This window comes from Notolepis coatsorum, assembly GCF_963971535.1.
Source record: "Notolepis coatsorum genome assembly, chromosome: 9".
Lineage (NCBI taxonomy): Eukaryota > Metazoa > Chordata > Actinopteri > Aulopiformes > Paralepididae > Notolepis > Notolepis coatsorum.
This window is the reverse complement of record NC_140173.1, coordinates 31013705-31037200: the sequence shown is the minus strand read 5'-3', so window position 1 is coordinate 31037200 and position 23496 is coordinate 31013705. Positions and strand designations below refer to the sequence as shown.

At 41.9% G+C, this 23496-nt stretch overlaps 1 protein-coding gene across 1 annotated transcript in view; it reads left to right on the top strand.

The window, feature by feature from the left end:
• vps8 (VPS8 subunit of CORVET complex) overlaps nt 1-23496 on the top strand; it is a 197320-nt gene that overhangs the window by 27588 nt on the left and 146236 nt on the right. The window contains 4 exon segments of the mRNA XM_084321817.1: nt 4534-4658; nt 8896-8982; nt 12459-12526; nt 23305-23458. Coding sequence (XP_084177943.1) covers nt 4534-4658; nt 8896-8982; nt 12459-12526; nt 23305-23458 — 434 coding nt within the window.

Sequence of the window (23496 nt, the reverse complement as noted above, 5' to 3'; positions counted from 1 at the left end):
ATGTGTTTAGGTTGTCTATTACTAATGATTTGATTTGGTGTTGTGTTTGTAAATAGCTGTTTCAAAAAAAATGTATGCCATTTTACAATACTAAACTTTGAAGGCGTTTTCCCAAAAATTTGTTTTTATGCGTTTTTCTTACACACTTGGGTAAACATGTACCATTTCCCTAGCACCTACACACACCATACTTTCCACATTTCTTCCTATATATACCCTGCATCTTTGTCCAGAGGGGTTTGTTGATATATCATTCATAGCCTGATTTATAGTACATTTATACCAAAAAACCTGGCGAAAATAGATTTTTGACTGTAGACAGCATTTCCTGATTTATGGGATGATATTAAAAAGACATAGCCACAATCCCTTCTGGACAAAGTTCACTGTGTTATGTGTCAACATAATGAAACAAATTCTTTTAATCTGGCATCATCCAATGTTGGTATTTATACCCTAACGTCATATGCAAATTAGTGCATATTTTATTAGGTAACGCCTATTTTGCATATATAAACATAAGATCTCAGAAAACTTGCAATGCATTTTTTCTTAGTTGTTATGTACATAACAAACTGGGAAAGTTTCATAGTGATATCTATTAAAATATTTGTTTTGCCTATTCACCTGGGGTGTCTCGCCTTAACACTTTCAGAGCCCAAGCTTAATCTTGATTTACCGGTTGAATGCCCACCATCCACTTCAATGTTAGCGTTAATAATGCCTAATCTATGTTTTAAATTATGGTGTGTCTAATCTGCCCGTCGCTTATCAATGACTCGTTTTCCAGTCAACATTGTCGAAGCGGATTGTTTTTTTATCGGTTCATTTTCGTTTTATAGCATTTTGAAAAGCCCTCGTTTTCAAGGAAAATATAAATGTTCCATGATAAAAGACGTTTACTGGAATATTCTAGAATACACAAAAACGTTGTAATTTTTCGGCCTATTTATGAATCGTTTTCAAATAAACGCTAGATTATCGATATTATGTGTACGAAGCTGAAAATCGATTCTCTGATTTCCTCAAAGCGATCGCGCACACACACACACACACACACACACACACACACACACACACACACACACACACACACACACACACACACACACACACACACACACACACACACACACACACACAGGGCAAATGCTGAGATCTCAGCGAATACAACTCTGATTATCCCAAGACTGGTAAAATAGATTCCTTACCTCAGATCGGATGTTCTCCAAAAAGATCATTCCAATTCCTGATCGCCATTCCAAAAATCGATCACTACTGTCTACTATCGATTGGCTACTGTGAATATATATTCCAGGCTGATTCCCGTCCCACGATCACTTCCATGTTGAGCAGACGGCTTGCCACTGCTCAGGGAGCCAGCTGGCCCCGCCTCTACATTCTCTACACATCTGCGACTGACGTGCAGTTTTCAGGGATAGACGATAGGGTCGCTTTTTTCCATTCTGAGCTGCTGATGGGGCTGGTGCACCAACGGGAGACTCGGTTGATGAAATATGAATTCAGATCGCTAATAAAAAAATAAAACGATAATTAGCGTCGTGGGCATTCAGGGGGGGGGGCTGATAAGACGACAATACACGTCTGTGGCATTCAAAGTGTTAAGAGTGGAAGCCACTGCATGTCTATAAATCATCTCCGTAATCCAAAACACTAGGAACACTGCTCCAACAACTCTCTTTCTGCTAATCGGGATCAACTTGATTTGTCCCAGTTAAATACTAGTTTTTACAGTGAGACATAAAATACTTTTACATCCTGAGGTCCTGACGGGGCGACAAGCAACGTTAACATAACCAAGCAGCTAGAGCAGCTATATTATCATAACCAAGCAGCTACATTATCATAACCAAGCTGCTATATTATCATAATAACCAAGCAGAACATTATCATAACCAAGCAGCTATATTATCATAACCAAGCTGCTACATTATCATAACCAAGCAGCTATATTATCATAACCAAGCTGCTGTATTATCATAACCAAGCAGCTATATTATCATAAGCAAGCAGCACATTATCATAACCAATCAGCTATATTATCATAACCAAGCAGCTATATTATCATAACCAAGCTGCTATATTATCATAACCAAGCTGCTATATTATCATAATAACCAAGCAGTACATTATCATAACAGAGCAGCTATATTATCATAACCAAGCAGCTACATTATCATAACCAAGCAGCACATTATCATAACCAAGCAGCTATATTATCATAACCAAGCAGCTATATTATCATAACCAAGCAGCTATATTATCATAACCAAGCAGCTATATTATCATAACCAAGCAGCTACATTATCATAACCAAGCAGCTATATTATCATAACCAAGCTGCTGTATTATCATAACCAAGCAGCTATATTATCATAACCAAGCAGCTATATTATCATAACCAAGCAGCTACATTATCATAACCAAGCAGCTATATTATCATAACCAAGCAGCTATATTATCATAACCAAGCAGCACATTATCATAACCAAGCTGCTGTATTATCATAACCAAGCAGCTATATTATCATAACCAAGCAGCTACATTATCATAACCAAGCAGCTATATTATCATAACCAAGCAGCTACATTATCATAACCAAGCAGCTATAATATCATAACCAAGCTGCTATATTATCTTAACCAAGCAGCTACATTATCATAACCAAGCAGCTATATTATCATAACCAAGCAGCTATATTATCATAAGCAAGCAGTACATTATCATAACCAAGCAGCTACATTATCATAACCAAGCAGCTATATTATCATAACCAAGCAGCTATATTATCATAACCAAGCAGCTACATTATCATAACCAAGCAGCTGTATTATCATAACCAAGCAGCTATATTATCATAACCAAGCAGCTACATTACTAGCTGTACTGTCCAGTACTACCAGCCTGTAAGCTGGGTCCCTACATCTAGTACTACCAGCCTGTAAGCTGGGTCTCTACATCTAGTACTACCAGCCTGTAAGCTGGGTCTCTACATCCAGTACTACCAGCCTGTAAGCTGGGTCTCTACATCTAGTACTACCAGCCTGTAAGCTGGGTCTCTACATCCAGTACTACCAGCCTGTAAGCTGGGTCTCTACATCTAGTACTACCAGCCTGTAAGCTGGGTCTCTATATCTAGTACTACCAGCCTGTAAGCTGGGTCTCTACATCTAGTACTACCAGCCTGTAAGCTGGGTCTCTACATCTAGTACTACCAGCCTGTAAGCTGGGTCCCTACATCCAGTACTACCAGCCTGTAAGCTGGGTCTCTACATCCAGTACTACCAGCCTGTAAGCTGGGTCTCTACCTCTAGTACTACCAGCCTGTAAGCTGGGTCTCTACCTCTAGTACTACCAGCCTGTAAGCTGGGTCTCTACATCCAGTACTACCAGCCTGAGTGGGAGTAAGAGTCTTCTGTTTCAGTAAAGCTGGGTCCCAGGGTAGGAAGGTAAGAAGGTACATTGAAAAGAAACTACTGTTTAGTTCAGTTTACCAGCTGATTGGCTTGGATTTCACCCTAAACTCCCCTCGATGCATTTCCTCTTTCGGTTGGGATGATGTCCTCTTTGGGTTGGGATGATGTCCTCTTTGGGTTGGGATGATGTCCTCTTGGGGTTGGGATGATGTCCTCTTTGGGTTGGGATGATGTCCTCTTTGGGTTGGGATGATGTCCTCTTGGGGTTGGGATGATGTCCTCTTTGGGTTGGGATGATGTCCTCTTGGGGTTGGGATGATGTCCTCTTTGGGTTGGGATGATGTCCTCTTTGGGTTGGGATGATGTCCTCTTTGGGTTGGGATGATGTCCTCTTTGGGTTGGGATGATGTCCTCTTTGGGTTGGGATGATGTCCTCTTTGGGTTGGGATGATGTCCTCTTGGGGTTGGGATGATGTCCTCTTGGGGTTGGGATGATGTCCTCTTTGGGTTGGGATGATGTCCTCTTGGGGTTGGGATGATGTCCTCTTGGGGTTGGGATGATGTCCTCTTGGGGTTGGGATGATGTCCTCTTTGGGTTGGGATGATGTCGACGGTGCTGACACGCTGTCTCTTTGTGTGGCTATCCCAACGCTGGATGGGCAGGAAAAGGTAGGACGTCCCTGGAGCGGCATGTTGTGTTGATGTCATCCCCTCTGCCCTGGATTGTTGTGGTTATCAAGCACTGACTGTTACATTTCATTTGTCACTTTGCTGCATTGGTGCATGGTTTTATTTTGGTTTTATGTTGGCTTTATGTTTGATATGGTCTTGGCCTTATGTTTATTATTCTTTTTCTTTTCATATTCTTTTTCTCGTTTATTTGGAATAATGCTTTTGTATTTTATTTTTGTTCCGGTCGTTCAATGTTGACGTTTAAAATATTTAAATCCATCCTGAAAGTAGATTTGGCCATAGTAAGCTGGATGTGCTCTCTCTCTCTTCCTCTCTCTCTCCCCCTCTCCCTATTTGTCTCTCTTTCCCCCCCCCCTATTTCTCTTTCACCTTTGAGTCCTAACCTCTTCCTCCCGCCTCTCAGATGTGAACCAGGCACTGCGTCTCTGTCTGGGTACCACGGCGACGGGGGCAGAGTATGGAGCCGTCTCTGCCCTCAGCATCAACCATGACTGCTCCCGCCTCCTCTGTGGCTTCGCTAAAGGACAGGTACACACACGCACACACAACATGTATGTATTAAAGGTCCCATGCATTATAAATGGCCTTTTCCAGTGTTTAGCATTGTATCCTAGCAATTGGGGATTATATCAATGTGGTCTGTGTCGTTAATTATCATATTGACTCATCAGTTTAGTCTCGAGTTCACGAGATCTTCCCTCACTCAACTAAGCTGTTCTGATTTGACGGTATTGCTGACGTGAATATAGCACTGATTTGCAGTAATGCGGCTGCCCCCTCTATGGTTGTAGCACATAGTGTAACCCGACACTTCCTCAAACGGGTTTTGGCAGAGAACGAGTGAGTGAGAGAGAGGGAGAGAGAGAGAGGGACCGCGTGCAGAAGTGTGTGTAAATGTGTGCGCCATCTCTCTCCCTCGTCGGAGCATTTACACACAAACTTGACTGCGTGTGTGTCGGGACGCATCTCTCCTCTCTCTCCCTCTCTCCCTCTCTCTCTCTCTCTCTCTCTCTCTCTCTCTCTCTCTCTCTCGCTTGCTCGTTATCTCTCTCGCTCTCTCTCGTATGTATCACGCTGTGTGGTTGACTGTCACTCAAAGCACTTATGGGCGTAGCCCATCCAATAACAGCCTGAAATCCTGAGGATGAAAAATTATGCTTTTGAGTACTTCATTAGAAATATAAAACAATGAATTTCTTTGAAAAAAAACTTACAGATGTCTTCCATAGACTCATAGGAATTGTGTAAAGTTGCCCAAATAGTGCAAGGAATAGCAATGCATGTCCCCTTTAATGTATGACATGAGTACACTATGGGGCATGTTGTGATGCCTTCACCTAGGACCTGTGCCATAATGGAAATGTGACCAGGCACGGGGAATAGGGTCTTGTTGAGCAGTCTTCAAATGTTCCTTTTACATTATATGAAAGTGCAGGTTCTTACCTTCAAAATAAGCCATCACTTGTACAAATCGGGTGGATACATTTAAATCTATGTCTCATTAACAAAGATGATAATAACACAATATCCCGTTTTGAGCTACAGAGCTTCAAAGGGGCTGTTGGCTCTTCTCTTAACACTTTCAGCGCCAGCCGTTTTATCCATCCTTGTAGTCAATGAGCCACGCTTTAAAAGATAGGGATTTTCACTGTGTTTGCAGGGCTATATCTATATTCTATATTATAGCTATGGAGACAATACTATGGCTCATTTGACAGTCAAATGACAGTTTTTTTTTTTTCATGTATACGTTTGCGTGTTATCCCGTGGTGAATATTGTATAGTTTCAGAGTGATCCTGGCTAATTCCTGGAAGCTGCGTTTTGGAGCGATATGTGAATTTTGTCGTATTAAGTTTGCTTAACTTTAAGGAAAACTCCAACATTTTGGGAAATTAGCTTATTTAACATCTTGCCTGGAGTTAGACAAGAAGATACATACCTTTTTTTTGTCTATCTGCATGCATTAGGTTTAGGGAACGCCCGCACCGTTAGCGTAGCTTAGCTTCATCACTGGAAGTGGGTCAGACTTTACCCTGAAGTTCCCTACAGTCCCCTACAGTCACGAAATACACTCCAAATACAACTCCAAAACGTTCCTGTAAACATGTTGTGACCTGTGTATTTACCACGTGGAGAAATAAAAAATAATTGAATTAAACTTTTACGTTTTCTAAGCAAATATACTCTGAACTATTTTTTGCCTAACCACTCCTGTCAGGGCGCAGTGATTTCACGCAACGCAGTGCTACTTTCTAACGTGACGCCAGTGTTTGTTTACATTTTCATTTCATTCAAAGGATCCGAACCGATTGAAGTTTATGGATACACAGGTCACAACATGTTTACAGGAACGTTTTGGAGTTGTATTTGGAGTGTATTTCGTGACTGTAGGGAACTTCAGGGTAAAAGTCTGACCCACTTCCAGTGATGAAGCTAAGCTACGCTAACGGTGCGGGCGTTCCCTAAGCCTAATGCATGCAGATAGACAAAAAAGGTATGTATCTTGTCTAACTCCAGGGAAGATGTTAAATAAGCTAATTTCCCAAAATGTTGGAGTTTTCCTAGCAAATAAGGAGACATATAGAGAACATTTCAAAGCACTCAAAATGGGCAATATCTCTATTTCTACATATTTCTGAATTATGCAACATTTTGGGGTTTTCTGAGGAATCGTGAGCTCCTTAACTCATTCCCCGCTGGGAATTAGACGGAGCCTGTCATAGCACTGCCACGCTTTAAAAGATAGTAGTGCGTCACCTTGTTTGTAGAGCTATAACTATATTCTATATTATAGCTATGGATACAATACTATGGCCCATTTGACATCACCTATCTATCGTTCAATATGTGAAAAATAATTAATGTTTCCATCCATACGTTCCTGTGTTATCCCGTGGTGAATATAAGTATGGTTATAGCGCGGTCTAGGGTAATTCCCGAAAGGCTGTGTTATAGCCTCATATGTGAATCCTACTCTAAGCGATGCCGTTTCTTGCCTGGACACGCTACTATTCCCAAATCAAATGTATATAATATGTATTATGTTCCATCATGAATGCATGAAAGGGGGGGGTCGTTTCTGATTATTTGATTGGCAGTAACGGCATTCGTATTGAACACTAAAAACGCTGATCAGCTGGATCGGTATAAAAGCATTGCAGGATCAAGCTCAAATGTACGTCAGATAGTCCTTACCTGTGATCAGGAGTATTCCAAAAATAATATTCCAGTTGTTTGATCGCCATCTGGTACATCCGATGTCCATTTGGTTGACGGCATAACCCACCACAACATATGGATCAGGGATATTTGACTCGCTTCAATGGAACCAGGAGAACCGCTCCATTCGCCCGACAAGGAAAAGTGAAACCGGAGACATTTAGCCATTACACAGGCCAAGATGCAAGGTTATCAAAGGGTGCTCAATACCGCCGTCTAGCTGGATGCGGCCGGTATTGCACTTTGGCGAACTCAGACTCATTCCTTATGGTAACACCAAGGTCCCCGGATGAATAATTATTACAAATATCGGGCGCTCCAGTAGCACACCACATAGCGCGCTGAGTCGTGAATCGGTCGTCCCGGGTTCGTTTCCCAGTCCCGGCGGCCTATAACTGTTCCGCAACTGTAAGTTACTTCCGGGGTAGGCCTGATTGGCCCCGACAGGCACGTGACGCGCAACTTTCTCTGCCGCGCGGCACGCTCCGCGGAGCGGAGCGGCAGAGCTTGCGGAATTATGTAACCGTCCTAATCCGCCATGATTTTCATTCGGCGCTTCAGCTCACCTGGCAGAGCAGCGGTCCTGCGATCCTGCGGTCCGTTGTTGACTAGTTCGAATCCCATCAAATTTTTTTTTTTTAACGTGATTTTTTTTTTAACGTGTATTCTTTCGCCGGTTAAGGTTAGGCATGGTTAAGGTTAAGGTTAGGCATTGTTTCGGAGTTGGTTAAGGTTAGAACGGTTAAGTTTAGGCGCTGTTAAGGAGCTGGTTAAGGTTAGAGTTTGTCTTAGAGAATGGCAATATTCTTTCTATGGTTAAGGTTAGGCATGGTTATGGTTAAGGTTAAGGTTAGGCATTGTTTCGGAGTTGGTTAAGATTAGAACGGTTAAGTTTAGGCGCTGTTAAGGAGCTGGTTAAGGTTAGAGTTTGTGTTAGAGAATGGCAATAGACAGCCTATTTCCGCGCGACAGCTCTCAGCAGCCTCGTTTTGCGCGTCCTGAGTTTGCCGCGTCACGTGCCTGTCGGGGCCAATCAGGCCTACCCCGGAAGTAACTTACAGTTGCGGAACAGTAACACGCGTCCCGGCGACCATTTGCCGCATGTCTTCCCTACCTCTCCTCCCGCTCTCCCTCTCTCCTCTATCGGTCCTGCGTGGCCAGAAAAAGCTGAAAATGCTAATAAAGATAATTAAAAAATAATTATACAAATATCGAAAAAAAGGAAAAACGATCAAATAACGAGTATACACGTTATGGTCACATATGGTTTGGTATCAAGCTTCTCTGAAGTGGAACATGTTGCCATATTATCAATAGAGAAGTAGAGTTATTTCTTATGTATGTTGTGAGTGAACCCCAGGACGACTAGCTAGCTAGTCCATTATGGCAGATAATGGACATCCAACAAACGATAAACACACACACATACACACGCATACACACTGGAAGATGATGCTTGCCTAATCTAGCGGGTTCTTTAGATCTACCTGTCGTCCTAAATGTCTCATTATGTATCTTGTCTGTCCCCTGCGTGTGATTGGTTAGATCACCATGTGGGATCTAGCCAATGGGAAGCTGCTTAGGACCATCAACGATGCCCACCCTCCTGGAACCGCTATCCTCCACGTCAAGGTAACACACACACACACACACACACACACACACACACACACACACACACACACACACACACATACATACATACATACATACATGCGCACACACACACATGCACACGCACACACGCACACGCACACACACACACAGCCATGTTTTCATGGGTTGTGGGGACATTCCATAGACTTCCATTCATTCCCTAACTACTTATCCTAACCTTAACTATAACGGCTGTAGGGCTGTCTTAAATACTTCGAAGCTTCGTTCGATGGGCATGGGATTCGAGTGGGAAAATATAATTTGAATATATTAACACATCCCACGCTGGAAACGGCTTACGACGTGTTTCAATTTCATGCGAATTCTGCCAATCCACGGCATACGACGTTATTGAGATCATATTTCATTTTTTCGCCATGTTATTCATAATTCCCTCACGGAGCCTGATCTGATGCAGTGGGAGCATGTACAACTCTGCAACGCTTCAATACTGCCGCCTGGTGGATGATCGGCGAGTTGCCAAACCGGAAATGGACGAGTCGATCTCGGTGCGTCTGGGAAATGCGTCCGGCACTCGCATATTGTTGCGGGACTGTATACACACGTCCGTGTGTAGCGATCGCTGCCATAACGCAATAATCGATACGATTTGGCCGTTTAGTATGATTATATAAACCGGAAATGGATTTAGGAGATCGCTGTCAAATAAGTGGGATCTTTTTCCTCCAGTCTCATCGTCGAACGGTAAGAGGACGCTGACGTTACTTTCAGCGTGTTTGTTTATTATTATCCATGCAAACTGCTCTGATCAATATATCACCCATACTACATAAAGCATTTACTGACGATCACGGAATTATAAACGACCCCCCCCCCCCCGTTCATCCGCGCATAATCAGTCATAACGTTTAGGATCATGTACAGTTGACATTTTTAATATAGCGTGTATCGCCAACAAACGGCATTTGATAATCTATATATGCGTTTATGCCTATATCTCACGTTCTAGGAATTACTGCAGAAAACGATAAAAACATATTTATATTCTAGACGGTATTTTCGTATGAATATATGAATGAAAAAGTAAAACGTTCCTACATCCTGAACGATAGATAATCGATGTTGAATGGGCCATAGTAATGTCAATTTAGCAATACAATTTAAAAAGTTATAGCCCTGCAAAGAAGGTGAACATCTCCATAGGCTTACAGTGCTGGCAGAGAGTGGTATAAGACGCTCAAATTGCGTGGCAGGGAATGTGTTAAACAAACAAAAACAAAAACAATTTAATTAAATTTTTTTATTTATTTTTTGCAAAATCAACTCTGCCTCTCTTTGTTAACTACAACAAGCAATGCTGTTTGTTATTTAAGATGAGGTCGGACTCGGCACTGACAGATTTGTGTTCATTGTTGCTGCTTTTATAAAGCCTCAAATGACTGCTTACAATATTTCATGAAAGCAAAGGGTTTGTCTAAGATTTAAAAAGGTTTAAACTTTACAGCACTGACAAAGTTGAACAAAGTGCTGTACAAGTCCCACAACATAAATAATTTTTTTACAAAAATAAAAAAGAATTAATATTTATTTTTTATTTATTTTTATTTTATTTCGAAGCTTCGAATTAAAATCGAATCTCGGCCCCAAAGCTTTGAATGCCAAAAACAAATTCGAAGGTCAGCCCTAAACGGCTACATGCCTAACCTTAAGTTATGCTAACCATAACCTCATTTACCTTGTGAGGTCCAGCACATATCTTGTTTGGTCCCCACAGTTGTATTAAAACAAGGACACACACAGTTAGAGTTACTATATTATTGATCTCTCAGGGTTAGCGTTACTATTAGGGGTGTAACGGTACACAAAAACCACGGTTCGGTACGTACCTCGGTTTTGAAGTCACGGTTCAGTACGAGTTTGGGAGAGAGTTTGGCTTTCCATGTTCCCCTCGTGGGTGATGTAGTGTGCAGTAAGTAATTGTACTTGTAGGGCTGTCAACGAATATTCTATATTGAAATTAATAATCGACTTGTTAAAAAAAAAAAGATTATAATTATATTAGATTGTGAAAAAAACAGCCCCCGGTGGGCGGTCGTTAGTGGTTAACATAGCGTTGTATTCGTTCGGTACACAGCCGTACTGAACCTAAGGTCCAGTACTGAAACAGTTCGGTACTGATACGTGTACCTTTACACCCATAGTTACTATATTATTCTACCAGGATTATGGTTCGAGTTACTATATCCAGGGTTAGAGTTACTATATTATTCTACCAGGATTATGGTTTGAGTTACTATATCCAGAGTTAGAGTTACTATATTATTCTACCAGGATTATGGTTCGAGTTACTATATCCAGAGTTAGAGTTACTATATTATTCTACCAGGATTATGGTTCGAGTTACTATATCCAGAGTTAGAGTTACTATATTATTCTACCAGGATTATGGTTCGAGTTACTATATCCAGAGTTAGAGTTAATTTATATTATTGATCTACCAGAGTTCGAGTTACTATATTATTGATCTACCAGGGTTCGAGTTAATTTATATTATTGATCTACCAGGGTTAGAGTTACTATATTATTGATCTATCAGGATTACGGTTCGAGTTACTATATCCAGAGTTCGAGTTACTATATTATTGATCTATCAGGGTTAGAGTTAATTTATATTATTGATCTACCAGGGTTAGTGTTACTATATTATTGATCTACCAGGATTATGGTTAGAGTTATTATATTATTGATCTGCCAGGGTTATAGTTACTATATTATTGATCTACCAGGGTTAGAGTTACTATATTATTGATCTGCCAGGGTTAGAGTTACTATATTATTGATCTGCCAGGGTTAGAGTTACTATATTATTGATCTGCCAGGGTTAGAGTTACTATATTATTGATCTGCCAGGGTTAGAGTTACTATATTATTGATCTGCCAGGGTTATGGTTAGCGTTACTATATTATTGATCTGCCAGGGTTATGGTTAGCGTTACTATATTATTGATCTTCCAGGGTTAGAGTTACTATATTATTGATCTACTAGGGTTATGGTTATTACTATATTATTGATCTGCCAGGGTTAGAGTTATTATATTATTGATCTGCCAGGGTTATGGTTAGAGTTACTATATTATTGATCTATCAGGGTTAGAGTTCATTTATATTATTGATCTACCAGGGTTAGTGTTACTATATTATTGATCTACCAAGGTTATGGTTAAAGTTATTATATTATTGATCTGCCAGGGTTAGAGTTACTATATTATTGATCTACCAGGGTTATGGTTAGAGTTATTATATTATTGATCTGCCAGGGTTAGAGTTACTTACTATATTATTATTATTATTATTATTATTATTATTATTATTATTATTATTATTATTATTATTATTATTATTATTATTATTATTATTATTATACTTTCTCTTTCTCTTCTCTGTCTTTTCTCTTGCTCTCTCTGTGTGTGTCTCTCTCTCTCTATATCTAGTTTACAGATGACCCTACCTTAGCAGTATGTAATGACAGTGGCGGATCTGTTTTTGAGCTGGCTTTCAGGTAAGAGAATGTGTATTTATTCACTTTTTATCAGATATCAAATCTTAAGCCAAACGTATTATTGTTTTCATTGTAAAAAAAAAATGCTAGTCAGGGATGATGATGATGATGTGCAGCTGGTCACATGATGTGCAGATGGTCACATGATGTGCAGCTGGTCACATGATGTGCAGCTGGTCGTCAGCCCCTCCCTCCCTGCAGTAATTACGCTCCCAGTCCTCCTCCACATTTCCACCAGGAGGTTTGACCAGAAATTCTATAAAATACTGATTTATAAAAAGAAATAGATAAATAAAATAACATGCAGTATCATCATGAGTCTTCATCAGAAATATGATTCCTAAAAATTAGTGCCATGTTTTTTTTTTTTTTTTTTTGTAATTCATTTTGAGTATTTTCATAATTAATTAATTAATCAAATTAACGCGATAAACTGACAGCCCTACTAAAGATCGCTCAAACCACCTGCATCGAGAAAAAGAAAGGTTGAATAATCTGAGTGAATCTGCTGCCTTGCCTCTTGATTGGTCCTGGCTTTATGACCTCACTAGCGCAGCTGAGCGCTGTCTCCTCGTATTTACCATCCGGTCACATGATCCATTTATTATAATTTTTTTTTTATTATCTTTTTCCCTCTTCTTTTTCCGTTTTTCTCCCATCCCAATGTTAGTCGTTATGCCAATTCCCAACCCCCTTCCTGGTCGTTGCGCACTCTACCCCCTACCGTCGGTCTGGGAGGGTGGAGACTATCACATGCTTCCTCCGACACATGTGTACCCAGCCCACTGCTTCTTTTCACCTGGCAGCGTGGACTCTCACTGGGAGAGTGTAACGTGTGGAAGGTCACACTACCTCTCCCAGATCCGTCCCTTACTGTGCAGGCGCCCCGACCGAACTGTAGAGTGGTCCGCACACGGCGGGCGAGCGACGTCGCCTGGCGATGCGATCGTCTGTCGCCTGGCGACAATCGCTTGGCCCCCCACACCAGAGCCGACCGTTCAGGTATAATAAGCTATATGTGTCGCTCTGTCTAGCTGGGGGGTGTGGTTACTTGTTTCCCCCCGGAGGGAGATATCAGAGGACGGACCGGACGTTAGGTTGTTGTGAAGCGAGCGTATTAGCAGGTAGCTGTGTTGTGCTTTACGAGGGAACTAAACCCATATTGAGCTGGAATTAAACCACCATATACGAATACAACCTCTCCTCATTCTTCCTGACATTACTGCATGACTGATCGCTACAATACGTTCACTACCACCGAAGTATTATGCACCTGCTGAGAGAGAATGTTTTTTCACTGAAGACGCTGTTCTGTTCTCAACCATCATTTTCTTTGGACAATAAACCTTATAAACCACATCAGCTGCAGCCTGGACATTAAACTCTGTCAACATCCACAACTACTTTTGTTACCAGAGTATAAAAACATCTAGTAGGTGCATCGTGGCGCATTGTTCATTTATTAGTTAATGACAAGCGGCCACTATAGCTTCTCCAACTAACGTTATTTATTTAAATTGTTCCTGTTAATAATAATGAACATAAGTAGCATGGTAATAATTAGGGATGCTCGATATTGGCTTTTTTTCCGATACCGATATCAACCGATATATGCAGGGTCCCGATATATTCAGGTAATTAACATTACATATCTCTTGTTGTGGAATTAACACAACATTATGCATACTTTTGACAATAAATAAAATCAGAATTTGTTCTTACTTGCTTGCCTGGGTAAATAAAGTTTATAGAAATGTAAAAAAATTAAAATTAAATAATTAAAAAATTTTAACCGATACCGATATTTTCCGATATCACATTTTAATGCCGATATCGGCCGATAATATCGGACATCCCTAGTAATAATACGTAGGTTATTGATCAATAATTGTATTGATAAATTAATGGTGTACAAATTATACACCAGTAGAAGTCATGTTATTTGCTCACTGTCCTTGCTGTGTCGCCTGCCGTCGCCTCACAAAATAGGATCGAGGTGATTTTTAGCCAGGCGACAGAAATTGCTGCGCGACCGTCGCTTCAAAATCTCCTGCCGTGTGGATTGTCTCATTCATAACAATGGACGCGATACAATTCTGTCGGTCGCCTCGCTTTAAAAATCAGTCGCCTGGCAAAATTCGCCCGCCGTGTGCGGACCACTTAGGAGTCGCTGTTTACAACGACCAGGACCCACCCTCACCGGGTTTCCCACCCGCTAACACTGCCAATTGTGTTAGTATGGACGGTCGGCCAACCCGGAAGCACCACAGCTGGATTCGATCCCACTGTCTCTGTGGTGGTAGACAGACGCTTAGTCCACTGCGCTACCCGGCCGCCCTACATGATGCATTTCTGATTGACGGGTGACGAGGACCTGACCAATAGACCACTGCACTTTAACCGTGTTACATTGAGCAGCTCATGGGAGAGAGAGCGGGCTGGAGAAAATGAATGAATGAATGTGGATGAGAGCCTTGACATTAAGTGGTTGTAGCTACGGCTGTGGGGGTGCTGGAGACATGATCCAATAGACCTTTATACGCCTGAGTCTCCTGAATATGGAGAGGCCAATCCCAAGTCGATCGGCACTTTCTTGGCCGAGCTATAGTCACTTTTCCATCACCTACTCCCGAACTCCGCATGCGCAGATTGCCCACGGAGTCTCTCTGGATTGTCCAGAGATCTAGGTTCATCAATCTGTGCATTCGGAGTTCGGGAGTAGGTGATGGAAAAGTGACTATAGCTCGGCCGAGAAAGTGCTGATCGACTTCAGGAGACTCAGGCGTATAAAGGTATATTGGATCATGTCTCCAGCACCCCCACAGCCAAGGCTACAACCACTTAATGTCAAGGCTCTCATCCACATTCATTCATTTTCTCCCCCCGCTCTCTCTCTCTCCCATGATTTCAGAATACCGGAAGTGTTGTGGTGGTCTATGCACCATAAGGCCAAGCCGGGTCCTTCTACCTGTCATCAGGCCTACCTGCCTGCAGGGGGCAGCGTTGTGCTGTATACTTCATAGGCTGTACATCAGGGCTATTCAACTGGCGGCCCGCGGGCCAGATCCGGCCCGCGGGATGATTCTGACCGGCCCGCCAAAGATTACATGATAATAAAAAAAAATTAAAAAATTTTAATATTTTTTTTTTTGTATTTTTTTACTTTTTTCTTTTCATGTCAACGTTCACACGCACAATTGAGCCAAACGTCACTCAATTAATGACAGATTTCATTGATAAATTGAGGGAAAACTTTGCAAGTCGATTTGATGAATTTGACATGTCCAGAGAATTGATGTTTTTGTGAGCAACCCATTTGCCAATGTAGCTGCTATTTCCACAAAAGGACAAGAGATCCTTGCATCACTTCACATTAATGAAGGTCTCCTGCAACTTGAAATAATTGAGCAAGCATCATCTGCTCTGAAGCAGGCACTTGAGAATGAATCCACCACAACATTTTGGATAAAGTGTATTCATGTCAACACATTCCCCAAAATAAAAACGCTGGCAATATCTGTGCTAACAATGTTTGGCTCAACATACACCTGTGAATCCAGTTTCTCTCACATGAATGCCATTAAAACAAGCAACCGTGCCTCCTTGACAAATGAGCATTTGCATCACTGTTTGCGGGTAGCCCTCACTTTCTATGAACCCTCTTTCTCTGCCATTGCCCAGTCAAAGAAGTGCAATCTCTCTCATTATATGTGTGTATGTAGGCTAGGCCTGTCTGCCCCCACCCCCCCTGATGTTTGAGAGTTAAGAGTGGACAATAAGTGCTAATAAGATGCTGTGATTTGCTGTTGTTGCACAGACATGAAGCACTTTTTCATAAGCTCAGCCAGTGTTGGCTCTACCACTAGGGGCGCTCGGGCGCCGCCCCCCCTCAGGCCCTACCCTGGTTATATGAGAGAACAAGAAAAATAAGTTTTTAGTTTTTAGTTTTATAGCCCTATAAATAATATAAACATGTTTAAAATTAATAATATTTACTCATTTTAAGTATGTTTGTGTTTCCAATGCACAATAACGTTATTATATAAAAAAAAGAATACTCATTTTCTTGAACAGGAAGTGACTCACTTATTTTTTTTTATTATTTTTTTGTATTTCTCGGCCCGGGCTAGACGCGATAGCGCTCTGAGTGCACGTCACGGTTTGATCGCTGTATCCGTCGCAGCCAATCAGTGCGTAACGCGGTGTGCGTTGAAATATGACTATTATGTTGGAATCCGGGCGCGATTTGAAGCGGTCTAGCCAGTAGCATCAAGAATTTCTGTAGCCGCATTTCGCGGAGACGCTCTCTGATTGGCCGACGCCAGTATTTTTTTCCGTAGCAGAATTTCACAGAGACGATCTCTGATTGGCCGAATCCAATTTCTAATGTTCCAATCCTAGCTTATTCCTAGGTTGGTCCGTTGGTGGTAGAGATAGTTGTGTTGTTGTGAGATGCAGCTGTTTGTCTTAGAGCGTGCCGTGACTGCAAATTCTTTAGGCTGTTAAGCTTAGGCACTCTTTCAAAGTTGGTTAAGGTTAGAGTTTGTCTTAGAGCATGGCGATAGAACGCCAGGTAGTTTGCAGTCTGTTCGATGCGGAAATGGACAAAGGAATGAAGTACTTGTGTTGTGTGGTGCTAACTGCTAACAAGCTAACACTTGGCTAACAAGCTATATGGCGGATGCAGTCTGGACACAGTGGACAGTGGTCTGGAATACATCAACAGTGGATTATACACTTTATCAAGGCAAGCCCTCCTGCCCTGGACGTGTCAACTAAACAGTGAGTCTCTCTCTCTTTCTCTCTCTCTCTCTCGCTCTCTCTCTCTCTCTCTCTCTCTCTCTCTCTCTCTCTCTCTCTCTCTCTCTCTCTCTCTCTCTTTCTTTTGGATTGAAAATACGTGGATTATGGCTTGTTCAATATCGTCTATGTTTGAATGAATGAATGAATGAAAACTTTATTAACAGATTGCAGAATGGGTACAATACAGTACGGCTCAATACACACAATTGTTAAGGGAATGCAGACCAGAGAAAGACGTTTGTCTTGTTTACATCAGGGTCCCAGATTTTCGATTCATATCGATAGTTTAATAGCTAGCCTTGGCTCGTTTAACAATATGCAAAATATGTGTACAGCCCTGTACTCATACTGAAGTTATTCTTGGTATATAATAGGTCTGATTGTGTAACGAATCGATTCCACGTCGCGCTGTGTGTGAGAGAGAGAAGGAGAGAGGGAGAGATCTGCGTGTGTTTGGAGACGGAGCGAGTTTTGTTTCTAACTTTTCTATTTATATATTGTGTTTCAAGTTGTGAATTAGACTATACTTTATTTGACTGGTTGTGTGTTGTTGTAGTAACAGCTGAGCGACTCGTTCATAAAAGCCGATTCATTGCCGTGAGCGTGAGTCGAATCGCTCACTTCTTGCCATGAGTCGGTTGCGTGGTACTGTACATGTTTGCAAAATGTTTGGTATAGCGCCCCTAGTGGCGAAGCATCCACGAGCCGCTACTGAGCTCAGCTGCACTATAAATGTGTTTTGATGTTAGAATGTTCAGATGCACACCATGCACTTGTTTGTTTTTTATTTTATATTTATATTGAAATGTTGAAGAGGAGATGTTGCAGTTGTTGCAGTCATAAATGAAGCACTTTTTGCAGGAGATGTTGCAGATGTGGCACATAAATGAAGCACTTTTTTTGAAAAGTATACTACTTTTGCAATGTAGTTAAATAAAAGTTGTGAAAATGTGGTTGTGTGTTGTGTCAAGTGTACATATATTCATAGCACAGGGAGGCGCCGTGGCAGTCCGGCCCCTGGCCCCTTGGGTTTCTGACAATGTGGCCCCTTGAACAATTTAGTTGAATAGCCCTGCTGTACATTATAGAATAGAATAGAATAGAAATCCTTTGAGGGAAATCAGACACTATAGATCGCTCACATTGAACAACAATAAACATTTACGTAGTCAATTGGACTAAAATAGAAATAAGAATATAATAATATAAAAAATAAGAATAAAATAGAATAAAGAATCAAATATGGTCTGGGATCTACATTCTGGTATGTATATACATTCTAAAATCTTAAATATACAACTATCCAGCCAAAGAAAATACAGATATTATATACAGTAACATGTACAGTAATACGTGTGAAAATGGCCAACGTCTAATGGCTGTAGGAATGAAGGACTTCCTGTGCCGTTCAGTGTTACATCTAGGGAGCCTTAGTCCAACACTGAACATGCTCCTATCAGCCAAGTCTGGGAGGGGTTTTCCATGATGGCGTGGAGCTTATCAAGGTCCACTATGAATTGAAAATGGGGGACCCTGATGTAAACAAGACAAACGTCTTTCTCTGGTCTGCATCCCCTTAACAATTGTGTATTGAGCCGTACTGTATTGTACCCATTCTGCAATCTGTTAAATAAAGTTTTCATTCATTCATTCATTCCTTCATCCTCCTCTCCGCCACCACCGCTAGAGAGTCCAGCTCCACCCCCACCACGTTACTGGCCTTCCGGACCAGCTTTTCCAGTCTGTTTGTGTCCCCCACTCTCATTATATGGAGTTCAAGAGTTCAAACATCTCTCCAGAGACGGTAGTTCCTGTTGACAGTCACGACAAGGACACCATTAAAGAATCAGACGTGTCCATCTCTTTTCTACCCAGAACACAACATCAAAGCAGTCCTGCCTACGATCGGTTCCCTCAGAATGAATTAGAAGGCCTCCAGGTCAAGGGTCAAACTCTGTTTACCAAGAGGCTGGAATGAGAATACAGATGATTTTAATAGACACATAATAATAAACAAGGACACACGTGCCGTGCCTGTGAACCACCATTAGGGGCAGAGTGGTGTGTGTGTGTGTGAGTGAGTGAATGAGTGGGTGAATTGAGTGAATTAATTAGTGGGTGAGTGAATGAATGGGTGAGTGTGAATGAATGAATGAGTGGGTGAGTGAATTAATGAATGGCTGAGTGTGAATGAATGAGTGGGTGAGTGAATGAATGAATGGGTGAGTGTGAATTAATGAGTGAGTGAGTGTGTGAATGAGTTAGTGACATTGCTGGTTATAGAGGTGCTTCACTTGTTTAAAAAAAAGAAAAAAGTGCGTTCTCCTGAGGTCACTAGCTTAATCTCCAATTTGTGTAGCTCAATATGTTATTGTCTTTGCACTTCTGTTCATTCTCTGGTGCCTCGATCAGTACAAGGAACTGGAAGGCTATTGTTTTCATTAAAAGGTTCTTTATGGATATTGGCTTATTGTAGATGTATTGTTTACAGAATAACTAGGGCTGTCAGTTTATCGCGTTAATTACACAGCAAATTATCGCGTTATGAAAATGAACGCAAAATAAAAGAAATTCGTTCATTCCATAAAAACGTAGACTTTATTTTTTTTTTAATTGTCCATTTGCATGTTCTTGGTATCTGATTCTAGGGATATTATCTATGGATCTCAGGGAATGTATTCCCAGTGTCAGATTTTTTTTTTATCTTAACTGTGAATAACACCATGCAAAAATGTACCAGACCTGAAAAATCTAAGCAAGTGAATAAAGGGAAGATGATTAAACAGAAGGTTTTGTAGATACAGTACTGAATTCTGCCATCCGGACACATGCAATTTTAAATATGATTATAGAATATCAGGCCTAAAATGGTTATGCGATTACAATGCGATTAATTTATTACAAATCCTGTAATTAATTAGATAAATGTTTTAACTCTCCTGACAGCACTAAGAATAACTTACATTATATTAGGTTTCAATTGATTATTCACTACAGCTGTCAGTTTGCCAGGGCGAGGCCTCGACAGGCCAGAAAAGTAGAAGTTCAAGTTTCAAGTTTCTTTATTAGTTGTGTCATAAAAAAATACTTTTATATGAAATGCTTTTTTCTGTTTTGCTCCTGAGTGTGCTAGATAAACATAGATAAGTATAAAATAGAAAGTCAAGTACGTAAACAAGTGTAAACAAAAGTGTTCAATATACATATATACACTATACAATGCAGAGTAGAGAAAAAGTAACTGAGTTACAATATACAGTACAATGCAGAAATGGGATGAGGTACAACTTAGGGTAAGGTGCAATGAGGTATGAGTTGTAATGCAAATCTCTTTACCAATAAATATAAAGTGTGTTAAAGTGTCTAAAGTGGGTAGAGTGGGTGCTGCAGTGAGTTGTTTGTTAAAGTGAGTGTGTACATGTGGATGTGTGTGCTGTGAGTGTATGTGATGGTTTGTTACATAGTGTTATTGTCGTTGAGCATCCTGATGGCCTGCATTATTTATTTCACAGTGTGAACCGCATCTTCCGCGTGTGAAATAAATCAAGGTTCTTCTCTGGCTTGCCAGTCTTACACCGGCGCACCTCAAACAGCTGGACTGGTTTGAGCTAGTTTCAAGTTTCAAGTTTCTTTAATAGTTGTCATACAGAAGTACAGAATACTTTCATACAAAATGCTTCTTACTGTTACGCTCCAGAGACTGTGCTAGACAAGATAGTATCAATAACATAGTATAGCATGTAATTTAGAAGTAGAAAATGAGGTCACAGTGTTCAGTATAGACATATGTACAATGTTCGATGCAGAATAGACGTAACTGAGTTACCATATAATATACAATACTATGCAGTGTACTAATGTACAGTACTATATAGTGCAAAGCAGAAATGGGATGAGGTACAATTTAGGTACAATTTACAGTAAGGTGTACGAGTTGTAGTGCAATCCTTCATCAATAAATATAAAGTGTGGGGAGTGGGTGCTACAGTGTGTTTGTTTAAAGTGGGTGTGTGCTATAAAGTGTGTGGAGTGGGTGCTACAGTGTGTTTGTTTAAAGTGAGTGTGTGCGTGTGGATGTGTGTGCTATGTGCGTTTGATGGTTGTTGTTGTGTAGTGTTCATTGTTCGTTTAGCAGCCTGATGGCCTGGGGATAGAAGCTTCTTCTGAGTCTTTCTGTGCTCGCCTTGAGACTCCGGTATTGCTTGCCTGACCGCAGCAGTTCAAAGAGGCAGTTGTTCGGGTGACTGGAGTCTTTAATGATTCTCTTAGCCTTGCCCCTGCAACGCTTGTTGTAAATGTTCTGGAGGGTGGGGAGCCCCCCTCCAATTGTGCGTTCGGCTGAACGTGTCACTCTTTGTAGTCTGCTTCGGTCTTGTGCAGTGCTATTCCCAAACCAGGAGGTGATGTTGCCAGTCAGGATGCTCTCTATTGTACATGAGTAGAAGTTCTTAAGGATCTTCTGACTGACTTGGAACTTCCTTAGGCGCCTGAGGAAGTAGAGGCGTTGTCGTGCCTTCTTCACAACACTGTCAATGTGTGTGGTCCATGTCAAGTCCTCGGATATGTAGGCTCCGAGGTACTTAAAGCTGTTGACTCTCTCAACCGGTGCCCCGTCGATGCTGAGGGGGCTGTAGTCCTTGACCCCCGACCTCCTGAAGTCCACAATCATCTCCTTTGTTTTGCTGACGTTCAGGGAGAGGCTGTTTTCCTGGCACCATCCCGCCAGGACCTTGACCTCTTCCAGGTAGGCCCTCTCGTCGTTGGCAGAGATCAGGCCCACCACCACTGTGTCGTCAGCAAATTTGATGATTGTATTGCTACTCCGCTGAGCCACACAGTTGTGTGTGTACAGGGAGTAGAGGAGGGGACTCAGAACACAGCCCTGGGGGGCCCCTATGTTGAGGGTGATGGATGAGGAGGTGCAGTTGCCTGCTCTCACCACCTGGGGTCTGCCCGTCAGGAAGTCCAAGACCCACTGGCAGAGGTCATAGTTCAAGCCCAGGTCCCTGAGCTTGGCTATGAGTATGGAGGGGACTATGGTATTGAATGCCGAGCTGTAGTCGATGAATAGCATTCTCACATAGTTCCCCTGCCTCTTGTCCAGGTGTGATGCTGCTGTGTGCAGCACATGGGCTATGGCGTCCTCCGTGGACCTGTTGGGGCGGTATGCAAATTGCAGGGGGTCCAGGTTGATGGGGAGGGAGGAGCAGATGTAGCCCTTTACTAGCTTCTCAAAGCACTTCATGGCTATGGAGGTGAGAGCTACAGGGCGGTAGTCGTTGAGGCAAGCAGGCTTGGTTTTTTTGGATACAGGGATAATAGTGGACTTCTTCAGGCAGGTGGGGATGACAGCCTGTTCTAAGGACAGGTTAAATATGTCAGTGAATACCGGGGCCAGTTGGTCGGCACAGACTTTTAGGACGCGGCCGGGGATGCCGTCCGGACCTACAGCTACACTGTCAAGGTCACGACAAGGTCATCAACCACTATAAATACTGTATTCATCACTATGCGTTGTGAATTATGTAACTTCCTGTATGCTACAATCCTAGCAGGGCTGGTCAATGTGACTGCAAAAAAATATTCTCTTTCTCTTTTTCACATGCTCTCCTCCCCTGGCCTTTCTCTGACCTTTCCCTCGGTCTCTTTCCACCACTCTCTCTGTCTTTATGTTCTACACCTTCTCTATCACTCTATTTTCCTTTTATTTTCTTCATTTTTCTATCTCTCTTCTCGATCAACAACCACTGTTTATTTTCCTTTCTCTGTTCCCCCCCCTCATTCTCTTTCTACTACATTCTGTCTCTCTCTGTCTCTCTGTCTCTCTGTCTCTCTCTCTCTCCCTCCCTTTCTCTCTCTCTCTCTCTCTCTCTCTCTCTCTCTCTCTCTCTCTCTCTCTCTCTCTCTCTCTCTCTCTCTCTGTCTCTGTCTCTGTCTCTGTCTCTGTCTCTGTCTCTGTCTCTCTCTGTCTCTAGGAGGGTGATGGGGATGCGCTCCTGTGACTCCCGCTGTCTGTTCAGTGGCTCTAAGGGAGAGGTGTGCTGCATCGAGCCGCTACACACTCCCCCGGACTTCAGAGACCATCCCATCACTCACTACTGCCTCCTCGCCATGGCCTCACTCACCAAGGTACACACACACACACACACACACACACACACACACAC